We start from the raw sequence: 14,897 nt of genomic DNA on the forward strand, positions 1-14,897 counted from the left end.
CCAGAATTAACCACATGACGTTCTCCGCATCTCACAGTAGTTTCATAAGGCAGCCTTAGGTGATCTGTCCCCAGAGCCCACCCTGGAGTAACCTGAAGCAGAGACCCTGTTCCGTACTGCTTCATTAACACATGATCTGCCCTACAGTGCTCTTTTTGCTGAGCTCTTTTTTTTTCTTTTCTTTTTTTTTTACCCCCCTAGACGGAGTTTCGCTCTTGTCACCCAGGCAGAATGCAATGTCTCGGCTCACTGCAGCCTCTGCCTCCCGGGTTCAAGCGATTCTCCTGCCTCAGCCTCCCAAGTAGCTGGGATTACAGGTGCCTGCCACCATGCCTGGCTAATTTTTGTATTTTTAGTAGAGATCGGGTTTCACCATGTTGGCCAGGCTGGTCTTGAACTCCTGACCTCAGGTGATTTGCCTGCCTCAGCCTCCCAAAGTGCTGGCTTACAGGCGTGAACCACCGCACCCAGCCTGAGCTCTTTCATTATTTACTTATTTATTTTAGAGATGGGGTCTCGCACTGTTAACGCAGGCTGGAGCACAGTGGCACAATCATAGCTTGTTGCAGCCTTAAACTCCTGGTTTCAGGTGATCCTCCCAGCCTAGCCTCCCAACGTGGGTTGGGAGTATGGTGCAAGCCACCCCACCTAGCCGTGCTCTTGCTTTCTGACAAGGGCCCCTTAGGCTGTCAGCCTCATTTGCTGCTAGACTCATCTCTTGTCCTCTACTCTGAGGTTTGCCTGCATCCTGGCTTGGATTGAACACTGCACTATTGTCATTCATACATGGTTTCACTCTGACTGGGATTTCAGTCTGATGGCTCTTTGGGTTGTTCATTATGTAAGTGTGGGCTGACTCTACAGAGCGTTTTCTTTGGCGGACTGCCTGTGTTCCACGGTCATTACTTTGGCCTATAATTATGCCAACTCCAGGCTCCTTTGTAATTGGAGCCCTCCTAAATGTTTGGTTTACAGTCTGGAGTCTTTACATGCACTTAGGCCAATAGTTCCAAACCAGTGTCAACTTTGTAAACCTACACATTTGAATGTTATTTCTTGAATAGTCCTTATCTGAAATGCTTGGGACTAGAGGTGTTTTGGATTTTGGAATTTTTTCAGATTTGGAGTATTTGTAGATACTTAATGGTTGAGCATCCCTAATCCAAAAATCCAGAATCCGAAATGCTCCAGTGAGGGTCTTCTTTGAATGTCAGGTCAGCGCCCAGAAAGCTTTGGACTTTGGAACATTGCAGATTTCAGATTTTCAGACTAGGGATGCTCAATCTATATTGAAATCTGAAATCAGGTTGTCTGTATCAGGTAGTCTGTATCAGGTAGTCTGTATTAACATAATTTGACTAATATGTACTATCTAACTCCTGAACTCACCCAACACACCACGATTAGAATTTAATACTCTGCTGCTCAAGACCCTGCATATACTTACATTTACTAATGTTTGCTTTTTGTGAATAGTATTTTTCCCTTTCTTCTAACCTTTTATTCAGTGGTTTCAGTTTCTTTTCCAGGCTCTCAAGAAAGTTTCAGAGCTAGAAGTTTCAGTGAAGTTTCACATCACACTGTTGGACAGCATGCTTTTTGTCAGCCCATTTTACTGGGTATTGACGCCTGTGTGGATCCTATGCCATACTTAGAAGGAACCAGCTATGTTTTACCATGTTGGTTCTGCCCCAGAATGTGATACTAAAGCCCCCAGAGCATGGGCTTCACCTGTTGTATTCCCTGCCATGTCCAAGTGCCTAAAACAGTGTCTGACACAGCAGGCATGCCGAACAATTTGTCACATGATGGTATTATTTCTCTATGTTGACAGCACATGTACGTAAGCCATGTAAATTGACGTCTTGTTATTTTGTTACAGTTTCACTGCTAGTGAACTGACTTTTGTAGATTTTACTTAAACATTAATCAATTTTAGAATATGACTCAATTGTCCAGAAAGTAATGTAACTATTTCCTTTTATACATGATAATTTCTGTGTTTTTTAAAAACAGGTATAATTGCAAACAGATGACTCTTTTCAGTGTAGAGTTCCTTGAGACTGTAGCCATCCACACTTCAAGATACAGAACAGATCTGATGCCCCCCAAATTCCCTTGTGCTCCTTTGTAGCCCATTTTCCGTCCCTATAGTTTGCTTTTTCCAGAATGTCATGTAAATGGCATAAATATGATTATGTGTTTTGTAGCCTTTGAATCTGGCTTTATCATTAGCATAATGCATTTCGTTCGGATTCATCCAAGTTGTGTGTTAATAGTTCATTCGTTTTGATGGCCGAGTTATCTGCCCTTGCATGGGTGTATCACAGTTCAATCATCCCATTCACCTGTAGAAGACGTTTGGGTGATTATGAATAACGCTGCCAGAAGCACTTGTGCATGATTTTTGTGTGAACATAGCTTTCATTTCACTTGGGTTTTAAAATCTAGGAATGGGATGGCTGAATGGCATTGTCTTAGTTTTTTTGTTTGTTTGTTTCTTTCTGTACGAGGAACTCTGTATTGGCAGCACAGGTACGTAAGCCATGTACTTAAGTAAATACCATGTAATATTGGCCATTACTTACCATGTGGAGAACTATCTGGGGATTGTTTATCCTGTTTTTCAAACAAGATGGAAAACAGTTATATCAAATAGTGGAGATGGGGATACCTAACAAATTGAAATCTCTTAAATGTTTCTGATTTCCGCTTTCTAATCATAATGGGCCTCTCGGTGCTGCTAAGAAAGGGTAGAGTGTTTCAACAAGCAGTTGTCTCACTCATGTTTTCCCACCCAGCTCAGTAACTTCCTTGGTGTTTTGTTTTCATGTTAGTTAACTGCGAAGTACATTTGGTCCTCATTGGTGAATAAAAAGGCATTTCACTATAGGTGTACCGGATCTTTAGATTAAACGAGATGAAAGAATCTCAGGTGGTTTAGGAGGGAAGGCCTTGTTTAGATATATGCACACGACTGTGGGGAACAAAGATGGGCTGTCACGGTGCATCACACTGCCAGGACCATTTATGAAAAGCGTTGCAGAGAGAATGAATGAGGCATTAAGAGGCTTTTACTTCTCTAGCAGTTGTGTTCAAGTCCAAAATAAGAAATAACCCAAAGAAATGTGACTTCTTAACACAAAATCTTCAGATCTTTTCCTGAGAAGAGACTATTATGCTCGTGGGTTATCAAAAGTTAAGAGGCTTAGAACTTTGTACATTGAGGTCTAAAGGCTACCTACTCTGAGATTTTGTTTTATTTAAAAATGGATTCATTATAATAGGTAATCAATTCATAGGGTTCAACATTCATGAATTTCAAGATAGATACCCCCTGCCTCGCCCACCCTATTCATCAGGGGCTTCTGTGGGGCAACCACAGCTATCAATTTCTTGTGATTCCTTCCAGAGATACTGTATGCATCTACAAGTGAATATGTATAAATGTGCTTTTTCTCCCCCTTTTTCACAAATGGTGCAATATACAGCTTTTAAATTAAAAAAAAAAGAAAAAGAATGTATGGGAGTGAGGGGCATAGACTGGACGTGCTAATTCATATGCAATAAGGAGTCAGTTCTTAAGATAAAAGAAGGAAACTAGCCCTGCACCCCCATGTGTACTAATGTAAATGAGCTCCACCACATTGTGGAAAGAAAACTGAACAGTTTTCCTATTGTTGAAATTTAGTTTGTCGACCATCTTTTGTTATTTACAAACAGTGTTGCAATGAATAACTATGTTCATAAGTCATCTCACATCTGCACATGTATCTGCTGGGCCCATGTGTTTGTAAAATGTTTTTGGTCTTGCCAAATAGCCAGCACGAGGTTGCAACATTTTAGGTTGTCCCCAACAATGCAGAGAAGGCTTGTTGCCTCCCCTCTGGCAACACATGTAATGACATTTAAAAATCTTTGTTTTAATTGCTATTTATCATATTTTTGTTGAGATTGATCATATTTTTCTGTGTTTAGGAACAATCTGCATTCCCTTTTCTGTGAGCTCTTCATTCAGATCATTTGCCCATTATTTTTCATTTTTCTTCTGAGTGATTTATCTTTGTCATTGATTTCTTTTTTTTTTTTTCCCCTGAGATGGAGTCTTGCTCTGTCGCCCAGGCTGGAGTACAGTGGCGTGATCTCAGCTCACTGCAACCTCCGCCTCCCAGGTTCAAGTGATTCTTCTGCCTCAGCCTCCCAAGTAGCTGAGATTACAGGCGTGCACCACCACACCTGGCTAATTTTTATATTTTTGGTAGAGATGAGGTTTCACCATCTTGGCCAGGCTGGTCTTGAACTCTTCACCTCCTGATCCACCCACCTCAGCCTCCCAGAGTGCTGGGATTACAAGCGTGAACCACCGTGCCCGGCCTTTCATTGATTTCTTTTAGGTGTTCTTAAAATATTAGGGAAATCAACCCTTTGCTAATTTGTTATATTAAGTTGTAGATATTTTACCTAGTATATCATTTATATAGCAATATTGTTCATAGTCATATTTGTAGTCATATTCAGAGTTTTGAGTCATTCATAGAAAGGCCTTTCCCACTTTGATATGATAAAAATTATTCTCTATGGTTTTGTCCAAAATTTTTATTATTTCAGTTTTTACAGTTAAGTATTTGCTACATTTGTCATACACAAAAAGTTTCAGTATGGTCCAACTTAATTTTTTTTTTTTTTTTTTAAAGACAGAGTCTTACTCTGTCACCCAGGCTGGAGTACAGTCGTGCAATCTTGGCTCGCTGCAACCGCCATCTCCTGGGTCCAAACGATTCTTCTGCCTCAGCCTCCCAAGTAGCTGGGACTATAAGCGTGCACCACCATGTCTGGCTAATTTTTGTATTTTTAGTGGAGATGGTGTTTCACCATGTTGGCCAGGTTGGTCTCGAACTCCTGATCTCAGGTGATCTTCCCACCTTGGCTTCCCAAAGTGTTGGGATTACAGGCATGAGCCACTGCGCCTGGCCCAACTTAATTTTTTTGGTCAAATTCTCTGGCCAGTTTTCCAATATCACTTACTGAATATTCCCTCTCTTGCCTATGGATTTTAAATGCTACCTTTATCAAATATTAGCTTCCTATACTATCTGAATCTATTTCTGGACTTTCTGTTCCATTGATCTTTCAGCCTGAACATGTGTCCTGTACCACACTTTGTAAATTATAGTAGCATCGTAATACCTCACAGTGCTAGTTTCTCCAATTTTCTTCTTTTCGGATTTATCATTGCATATAAACTTCAGAATCAGCTTGTCTAGTGTATCCCTTCCACTCCCGCCATCTCCCCTTCAAAAAGAAAAACAATTGTGGTGGTATTTTCTTTAAGATGAGGTTGCCTTTATAAACTTACTTCTGGGAAAGCAGACTTGTTAAGGGTGTTAAATCTTTCCTACTCAAAGTTCGGCATGCTTTGCCGTTTCTTCAGATTTTCTTTTGTGGCTTTCAGGCATGTTTTAAGTTTTGTCATCTGGGATTTTTAGACATTTCCTGTTAAATTGACTTATAATAATTTAACTTTTTGTTCCTTTTGAAAATAAGGCCATTTCTTCCATTGTATCTTCTCACTAGTTTTTGGTTTATATGTGATACTTACTGGTTTCTCTATGTTAATTTTGTACCCAGCTGCCATCTTTTCTGAAATTCTCTTCATGTTGATAGTAGTTTTTCAGTAGATTCCCTAGGGTTTCTTCAGGTATACACTCATATCATGTGCAAATAGTGATCATTTTACCTTCTCCCTTTGAATTACTTCTTTCTTTCTCTAGTTTTATTGTATTAACTAGTACTTGCAGAACGTTAATTGAAGGATAACGTTCTTTTATTCCTGTAAATGGATGATATCTTGTTTTCTCATTAAGTTTGATGCTGGCTTTTGCGTAAGGTAGATATATTTGGTCATTTTAAGGAAGTATTCTTCTATTATTTTACTAAGAATTTTATGAGGAATGCATAAATTTTATCAAATGCCTTTTCAGCATCTATGGAGATGACTATATATAATTTTTCTCTTCATAGCTAATAATATGAGCTGTACTACTAGTTTTCTCTTTATTAAACTATGCTTATATTACTTGACTAAATTCTACTTGGTTATGTATAGTGTTGCTTTAAGTTGCTACTGGACTGCATTCGCTAATATTTTATTTAGGACCTTTGCACTGGTATTTACAAATGAGAATAGTCTAGTTTTCTCTCTTCTCCTGTCTTTCTCTCTCACTGTCTCTCTGAGTGTGTAGAGTTTTGTCTTATTTTGCTGTCGTTGTTATGTTTGCTTTGTTTTTTTTTTTTAAAAGTTCCTTGCTTTCTAATAGTTTTATATTGGAATTTTCTGTTCTTTACACAGGGAAATTCAGAGAATGATCTCCTGTGAAGCTGTCAGGTTTGGGGACTTCATTTAGAACTTTATTTTTTCTATGATGATTGATTTGCTTGGATTTCATGTCTCTCTTGGAGTGATTTTGGATAAATTATATTTTCCCAGAAAAATAATTCACTTAGCTTTTCAAATTTACTTACATATAGTTGAATAAGTTGAATATTATCTTTTAATTACCTCCATTTTTCTAGTAGTTGCCTGTTAATTCTTACTTTGGATATTTGTCGTTTTCTTTTTGATTAGATTATTTAATAATTTGCATTTCTTCCCCCCGCCCCAAAGAAAGACCTATTGGACTTATTAAGGGATCAGTTTGGCCAGTTTTTAAAAGTATATCATGGACATTGAAGAGAACATATGCTCTGTTTTCAGGGTGTAGAGATCTGTGTGTGCCAGTTCGTTATACCCTGTTGATATGTACTGTAGGTCTTCTGTATCCTCATTTCTTTCTGTCTACTCTATCGGTCATGATCTGTAAATTAATATCTCCCACAACGAATTTCTTTTACTCAGTTTCGCCTTAAATCTATTCCCTGTAGTTTTTGCTTTACAAATGTTGACACTTTTTGATCCGATAATAATATAATAATACCACATGTCTTTTTCTTTTTTTAGAGACAGGGTCTCACTATGCTGCCCAGGTTGGTCTTGAACTCCTGGGCTCAAACAATCCTCCTGCGTCGGCCTCCCAAAGTGCTAGAATTGCAAGCATGAGCCACCACACCCGGCCTCACAAGTCTTCATTGCAAGTGCTCCTTTAGAATTGTAAAGTACCCTTTGTCTTGTTTAATCCTTCATTCTCTGAATTCAGCATCGTCTGATATTAAGATGACAATCCATGCCTTCTTTCTTTGCCTTTGCTTATCCTTTCTTTATTATCCTTTCCAAATCCACCCTCCACCCCTGCCATTTTAGGTGCTTCTCTGTCATACAACATAAAATTGGATTTTGCCTTGTAATATAATATTAATGTCTGTTTTTGAATAGGCATTAATTTGGCTCGTTTGTTAATGTGGCATATGTTTGGCATTAGTTCTGTCATTCCTGCTTGGTTGGGGGGAATGTGTTTTTAAGTAACTTTTGAAACATCTTTCTCTCTACAGTCTGTCTTGTTTGCTTTATGTTTGTATGATTTTCTATTGTTCTAACTGTTACCCTTGCAACTTCTTATTGTACCTGAATCTTCACATTTTAGACATTATTTATTAATTTCCTACTGTGAACAATGGTAAATTAGCATATTTCCTCTTTCCTTTCCCTTTCTTCCCTCTACTACCTGATCTTAGTCACTTACAGTATTCGTTGTTGTTTACTTCTGTTAAGTTTATTTGTATGACATTATTTGGTTTATTAATTTTAAATCAGCACTGTCCAGTAGAGCTCTCTGTGATGATGTGAATGTACTTCTTATCTGCTCTGTCCCTTATGATGGCCACTGGCCATAGTGTGGCTATTAAACACTTGAAATGGAAGGACCTGAATTTTAACTATTAATGGAAGTTTAAGTTTCAATAGTCACATATGGCTCACGGCTACCATACTGAAAAGTGTAGACCAGGTGCGGTTGACTCACACCTGTAATCCCAGCACTTTGGAAGGCCACGGCAGGATTGCTTGAGCCCAAGAGTTCAAGACTAGCCTGGGCAAAACCCCATCTCTACAAAAAATACAAAACTTAGCTGGGTGTGGTGGTGTGTGCCTGTAGTCCCAGCCACTCAGGAGGCTGAGGCAGGAGGATCACTGGAGCCTGGGAGGTGGAGGTTGCAGTGAGCTATGATTACACTACTGCACTCCAGCCTGGTCGACAATAAGACCCTGTCTTTAAAAAAAAAAAAAAAAGTATGGAAGTATGGTTTGAATAATACATTTTTCAATCCCAACTGTCAAAGATGGGGAAGCCATGTACATTATACTACTTCCTAGATTCTAGTTCTCTTAGTTTCCCAACTAGTGTCAGTTACATTCTACATCAGGACTTACATTTTGCATTCTCTTCTTTCATTATAATCATCACATATCTCAGTCTTCTTCTTACAATTAAATGGAGTTAATCCTCACAGTTGCTTCTTTTGACATAGTTTTTCTAGCCATCTCGTGGATAGCTATAGTTTACTATTTAGTACATTCCTCAAGAAGGACTTTTATATAGTATTGCTTGGTATATGTTTTTTTTTAGTTTGGTTGGATTTTTTTTATTTTTGCACATTTAAAACTTTCAGTTACATTGGAATGACAGATTAGGTGAGTATAAATTCTAGGGTCACACTTCATTTCCTTGAGCATTGTTGTATCATTCTACTTGCATTTTGAATTCCATTTTGCTATGGAGAAATACGGTTTCTTTTCCTCTTATGAGTGACTTGATCTTTTTTCCTGACTCCTAAAGGATATTTTTTTTGAATAAGAACACTTTTGCTACAGAGTATTTTCATTGAGTGCTCCTAATTCCTTTGCCCTTGAGTGTTTTTTTAATTATCACAGTAAATATTTGTTCTGTTTCGTTATTTCAGTTTTCTTATTTGGAACTTAATTAGGCACAGATGTGTGCTTGTCACCTGTCTCCAATTTTATCTCTGTCTTTGTGGTTCTTTTTGAATTCTTTCTTAAATTTTCATTTAATTTATTTGGATTTTGTCATTTCTGCCCTGCGTATATCCTTAGACCCTTTTAACTTTATTTTCTATGGTGGTTTGCTTTCCTATATTTTTATCTCTCCCTTTTGCCTCACCATTTCCTCCCTGAGCTCTTATAGCTCTGTTTTGTGTTCATCCTTTATAGAAGCAACTGTCTCTTTGGACTTTAAAAATTCATGGTGAAATGCACATTCACCATTTTCATCTGCTTGATGGTATGATAGTATGGATTTTTTTTCTGGTGAATGATCGTTTATTCATTTAGTAAGTGTTCTTTGAATGCATACTGTTGCCAATCACTCTGCCCTGGTGGAGTTTATGTTCAGGGGCAGGAGACAGACAATAAATAAAATAAGGAGGCACTTTTGTCGTTATTTTGGAAGGTGTGTCACAGAGTGCAGTCAGGGAGGGGGGATAATGAGTGCTAGGGAGGGAGTAGTACAGTTTTAAATGTGGGCTCATGGAACTGAGCCCTACAGGTATCTGAGAAGAACAAGGAGTTGGAGCAAGGAGCATGGGCAGGTGCCTAAGGCTGGAATGTGCAGGCCTCTGAAAGGAGTGGCAAGGGGGTGAGGGCAGGAGTGAGGGAGCAGAGGGCCCCACATGAGGGTGGTCAGGTAAGGAGAGGGTGGGTCCCGCTTTGTAGGCCTCTGTGGCTCTTACTGTGTGCATGAGATGGCGAACTGCTTAAAAATCTAAGTAGAATAGTGAACTGATCCGGCTTTCGTATTCATCTGCCGCTGGTATTTCTCCCCTTCCTCACTTCCCCTCCTTCCTTTCCCTTCCCACTGTCATTTTTTAATCCATTAGATGTCATGTGCTCCTCTGCTGGTTCCTTTTAACCTCTCCTTGCAGGAGATGAATTTATTCCTAGAACAGGCTGGCTGGAGTGTTCTAATAGCTGGAGGATTTACGTGTGAGTTTCTTTCATCTTTACTTTGTGTGAACCCATGCAGTAACCAGCTGCAGGGCGTTTGCACCTTGCAGAGGGGCTCGTTGTCTCCACCACTGCAGAGACCGACTGCTTCCAGCACGGGGTAGGTTGACAGGATGCCTCTCTGGGTGTGGCCTCAGCTGTTCCCAGGTGTACCCTCACGTTCCAGAAGAAGCACATTTGCAGAGCTGGGGGCCTTGTTTCTGTTTTTCATCACATGTCCCCCTGGTCAGTCTTCACTTCTTTTAACAGCTCTTTCACCTATTTCATGGTATTTAGCTGTCTCCTTGCTTTGCCAAAAATGCAGTTGGTGGTTTTGGTTCTTGTTCTTTGGGTGATTTCCAGGAAGCCAAGAGGGGATCGCTGACTTGATGCCACCATTTTCAAATCCAGAGTCCCAATTATGGTTTTGGCATTTTATTCCAGAAAACAAATAAGAAAAAGAGTTGTATAGTTTGGTAGTGGCCTTTTACATTTAGAGAATACAAGGTTAGGCTGGGCACGGTGGCTCACACCTGTAATCCCAGCACTTTGGGAGCCTGAGACGGGTGGATCACTTGAGGTCAGGAGTTCAAGACCAGCCTGGCCAACATGGAGAAACCCTACTAACAATACAAAAAATTAGCCGGGCGTGGTGGCGCATGCCCGTAGTCCCAGCCACTTGGGAGGCTGAGGCAGGAGAATTGCTTGAACCCAGGAGGCAGAGGTTACAGTGAGCCCAGATTGTGCCACTGCACTCCAGCCTGGCTGACAGAGTGAATGAGGAAAAAAAGAGAATACAAAGTTAGAAACTGTGGTTACTTTTGCCCCCCTTTGAACAAACTTGCCAGTGGTTTCTGCTGTGAGAGCCAGCAAAGCTGGGAAGAGCAAGGATGGCCAGGAGCCTTTGGAATGCTTGTTCCCAGGCTGATCTTTGGGCTGAGGTTGAAGATGGGCAGCTTCAGGCCTCTCTCCAGATTTAGCTCCTCCAGGGCAGGGACTTGGCCCCCTCGAAGCAGGCTCTGAGTGGTGTGGTTCTTGGATGCATCGCTTCTGTCCACCTAAAACAAAGAGGCTGAGGCACAAAGTATGATAAAGAGCTGACATGAGCAAAAGAGAGGACAGCTGCCCAGAAGATACGGACCCAGTGACCTTGGATATGAACTCCGTTCACCTGTGTTACAAGTAGGTTGTTAAGGCAAAGAAAGGGAGACAGGGAGTGGGGTGATAAAAGTTGTTTGTCAGGAATTCTCATTGGCTTACAGACATGACATCGATGGGCGATTGGCTCTCCATTGTTAAGCTCTAGGGTGCGGGCTCTAGTCGCGGATGTGGTGTGATTGAGGTAATTTATAGCTTAGCTGCTGGTGGCAAAAGCAGGTGGTTTCCAGAGATGAGCACAACCCAGAGAAGGGGAGGACGGGACTGCTGTCTCATTTCAGTGTCTCTGGGCTGGATAACGTAAAAGTATTCACATTCCTCAAAGGAAAGCTCTTTTCTTTTCTCACCCTGAAGAGGGGTCTGCTCTTCCTAACGCGGATGGGTCCCAGCGTCTGTGCTGGCTTCTGTGATGAGCACGCACACCACACAGGGCTGCGCCTCTTCCTTCTCCCGCTTGACAACATGGCCTTTCCCAGGCCAGGCGCCTCCTTGATGATGAGACAAAAGCTACGGCTCTTCTCCCAAAACGGTAGCACCCTGCACACGATTTCAGTGTAACTTTCTGGGTTTGTTGCCAGTCTGTGAATGGTCCCTCTTTGTAGTCATGCCCCCGGTTGAAGGCCTCTGCTTGTGATGTTGGACTAGGTATTAGTACTATCTGGAGCCATAAATCTTATGTCTTCCTGGTGAAAGTCTAGACAAAAATCTGAGGGAGAAGTTCTTGGTGAGATCTCGGGTTTTCCTTAATGTCTGTTATTCCGGTGTATCCTATCTTCCTCTGCCAGGATGAATCCGGCATTGTGTAGACAGATCTTGCCTCTCTGTTAAACCGTCTGTTTCTAAATCCCTTGGCTCCTCGGCCTCAGGTGGCTAATTCCCTATCCTTCTTTCATTGGTAGGAGTTGAATAAACCTGGATATTGTAAGAATATCTAAATTATCTACAAATGTTAATTTAGTATTTTCTGTACTATATTGTGTCTCACTGAAAGAATGATGAAAGAATCCCTTGAGTCATAAAATATCTACTCTGCTTGCTTCTGCGGTATGTCACTACTTTTTTCTTCCTGTGCTGCAGGGATTAAGGAAGGAAAAGGCTTTACTGATGTCATAGTTAGAATATGCCAATCAGTGAGACCCAGAGATCTGTTCCCGTGAGATTGATGGAAAGTGTTATGATTACATAGGAACGGAACCATCCTCAAGTGCTACTGTGTTGTTTAATTGATAAAGCTCACAAATTATTTTGTCTCATTTATTTGTGGGATATATTTGTCAAGTAAATTTTTAAAAATATACTAGTGGATTGAAATTTCTTTTTCTCTTTTTGAGACAGGCTCTCACTCTATTTCTCAGGCTGGAGTACAGTGGCTCAGTCATGGCTCACTGTAGCCTTCACCTCCCAGGCCCGAGAGATCGTCCCGCCCTCAGCCTCCTCAGCACACCACCAGGCCTGCCTCATTTTTAAAATTTTTTTATTTGTAGAGAAGGAGTCCCATTATGCCGTGCAGGCTGGTCTCGAACTCCTGGGCTCAAGTGATCCTCCTGCCTTAGCCTCCCAAAGTGCTGGATTACAAGCATGAGCCACCTTACCTGGCCTAAATTTTTAATATTAAATTTCCATTTGAATCTGGGCTATACAAAAAATTAATAGAATTACTGTTAATTAAACTTAGAATTTAAGTTACTTCACAGGAATTTTTGTTTAAGTCTGCTTAGGAATTTTTTAGGAGCAGCAAATTAAACATTAAACATTAACATTGAAACAAACAAGGTCATCTCCATTTTAAGCAGAATTCAAAGAGAACTCATTTTATTCTTAAGATTGCTTAAAATGGAGATGATCGTGTTTGTTTTCATTAGACTTCAAGGCTTTGGGTTGGGGAGTGGAACCAAAAACAAAATACTTAGCACGTTTAAGGGACATAGAATATTTCTTGCTTCCAAAATTCAAGTTAAAGAAAGAACTTGGTAAAAATTTTTCACTGGATATCTAGAAGAAATAAAAGATAAGCAGATTTAGGCCGGGTGCGGTGGTTCACGCCTGTAATCCCAGCACTTTGGGAGGCTGAGGTGGGCGGATCACGAAGTCAGGAGATCGAGACCACAGTGAAACCCTGTCTCTACTAAAAATACAAAAAATTAGCCAGGCGTGGTGGCGGGCACCTGTAGTCCCAGCTACTCGGGAGGCTGAGGCAGGAGAATGGCGTGAACCCGGGAGGCGGAGCTTACAGTGAGCTGAGATCCCGCCACTGCACTCCAGCCTGGGCGACAGAGCAAGACTCTGTCTCAAAAAAAAAAAAAAAAAAAAAAAGATAAGCAGATTTAAACACCAGTAGGACAGATGTTTTTTAATGGTTTGATCTGCAGGCCAATTTTAATTTTTACTGTTGATTTTTGAGATAGGGTCTTGCTCTGTCACCCAGGCTGAAATGCAGTAGCGTAGTCACAGCTCACTGCAGGCTCAACCCCCCAGGCTCAAGCAATTCTCCCACCTCAGCCTCCCCAGTAGCTGGGACCACAGGCGGGTGCCACTACCCTCAGCTAATTTTTTTTATTATTTGTAGAGATGGAGTCTCGCTATGTTACCCAGGCTGGTCTCAAACTCCTGGGCTCAAGCAACCTGTCCACCTTGGCCTCTGAAAGTGCTGGGACTGCAGGCGTGAGCCACCATGCCCAGCCTGAAACATGTTATTCTGTGTGGATTGTGGATTCAGCCTTTCTGTTCTGGTTGATGCTATTTCATCGTCTCAACTTCCTCTTCCACTCAAGCCCCTGTAACAAATTGAGACTGTCCAGTTCTATGGTGACAGGAAGAAACTGCTCTCCAATAGCAAATGTAGTTACTATCCGTAATCTATTACTCAGTAATTACCTTCAGATAAACGCACAGATGATCTGCTGTGAAGTCTCTCAATGATGTGTGAACCAAGGGAATCGAGGCGCTGATGCCTCCCGGTGTGAGCAGGAACTACAGGGACAGGGCAGTCCTTCCGGAAGGTGGCATGCTGCTGCCTCGTGGATGGCACCAATAACCTCCAATCTCGCCCAGAGTAGGCATTTCTGGGCAGAAAGGATACCAGGCTAACCATTGTGTTCAGTCACTCATGCGTTTGCAGATGTGCTGTCATTTTAGTCAGTGCTACTGAGAAAGAGCCTAACGAACAGGGTTTTATTTTCTTGTGTTTCTTTTGAAGGGACGTCATCTATGCCTATGCGTGATATCACTGGGAACTTACTATTTGCCCTGGCCCTTCTCTTTGCACTCTTGAACTCAGACATCTGTTGAGATTCCCCAACCAGGAATGAAGACATGTCTGAAAGGCAGTGACGGGATGAGATTTCTCATCCCCACACTCTGATGCTCCCTGTCAGGTGTGTCCAGGCTGCCATGTCATTATCAGTGGGCACCTGGCCCCTACCAGGGCCTGGGCCTTCTCCACCCTGGTATCCAGGTGTCTCAGTGAATGTCTGGATCTTTAAACAAATTGATTGTGAAGGAGACCTACTTTTGCTAATAAGCAAGGTGAATGAAAGAAGCATGCTAATTTGATTGGTGGCTGTCTTTTGTCTCCCAGGAAGTGCTCTCCGGCGTGGTGGTCATATCGAGTAAGGATTCAGTCCAACACCAGGGAGTGTCTTTGACCATGGAAGGAACTGTAAACCTCCAGCTCAGTGCCAAAAGTGTGGGTGTGTTTGAAGCTTTTTATAATTCTGTTAAGGTAAGAAAGAATGCTTAGATTGCAAATTTTAGTTCAATGTTGAAATGTTGGGCTGGGTGCAGTGGCTCAGGGCCAGGCGCAGTGGCT

The 14,897-nt window shown here is 41.4% G+C and overlaps 1 protein-coding gene across 1 annotated transcript in view; it reads left to right on the forward strand.

Moving 5' to 3' along the window:
* The window catches only part of VPS26C (VPS26 endosomal protein sorting factor C), a 43,860-nt gene that overhangs the window by 12,321 nt on the left and 16,642 nt on the right, over nt 1-14,897 (forward strand). Inside the window, exon 2 of the mRNA XM_005548699.4 lies at nt 14,667-14,810. Coding sequence (XP_005548756.1) covers nt 14,667-14,810 — 144 coding nt within the window. The remainder of the gene's footprint in view (nt 1-14,666; nt 14,811-14,897) is intronic.

Source organism: Macaca fascicularis, chromosome 3 (genome assembly GCF_037993035.2).
Source record: "Macaca fascicularis isolate 582-1 chromosome 3, T2T-MFA8v1.1".
Lineage (NCBI taxonomy): Eukaryota > Metazoa > Chordata > Mammalia > Primates > Cercopithecidae > Macaca > Macaca fascicularis.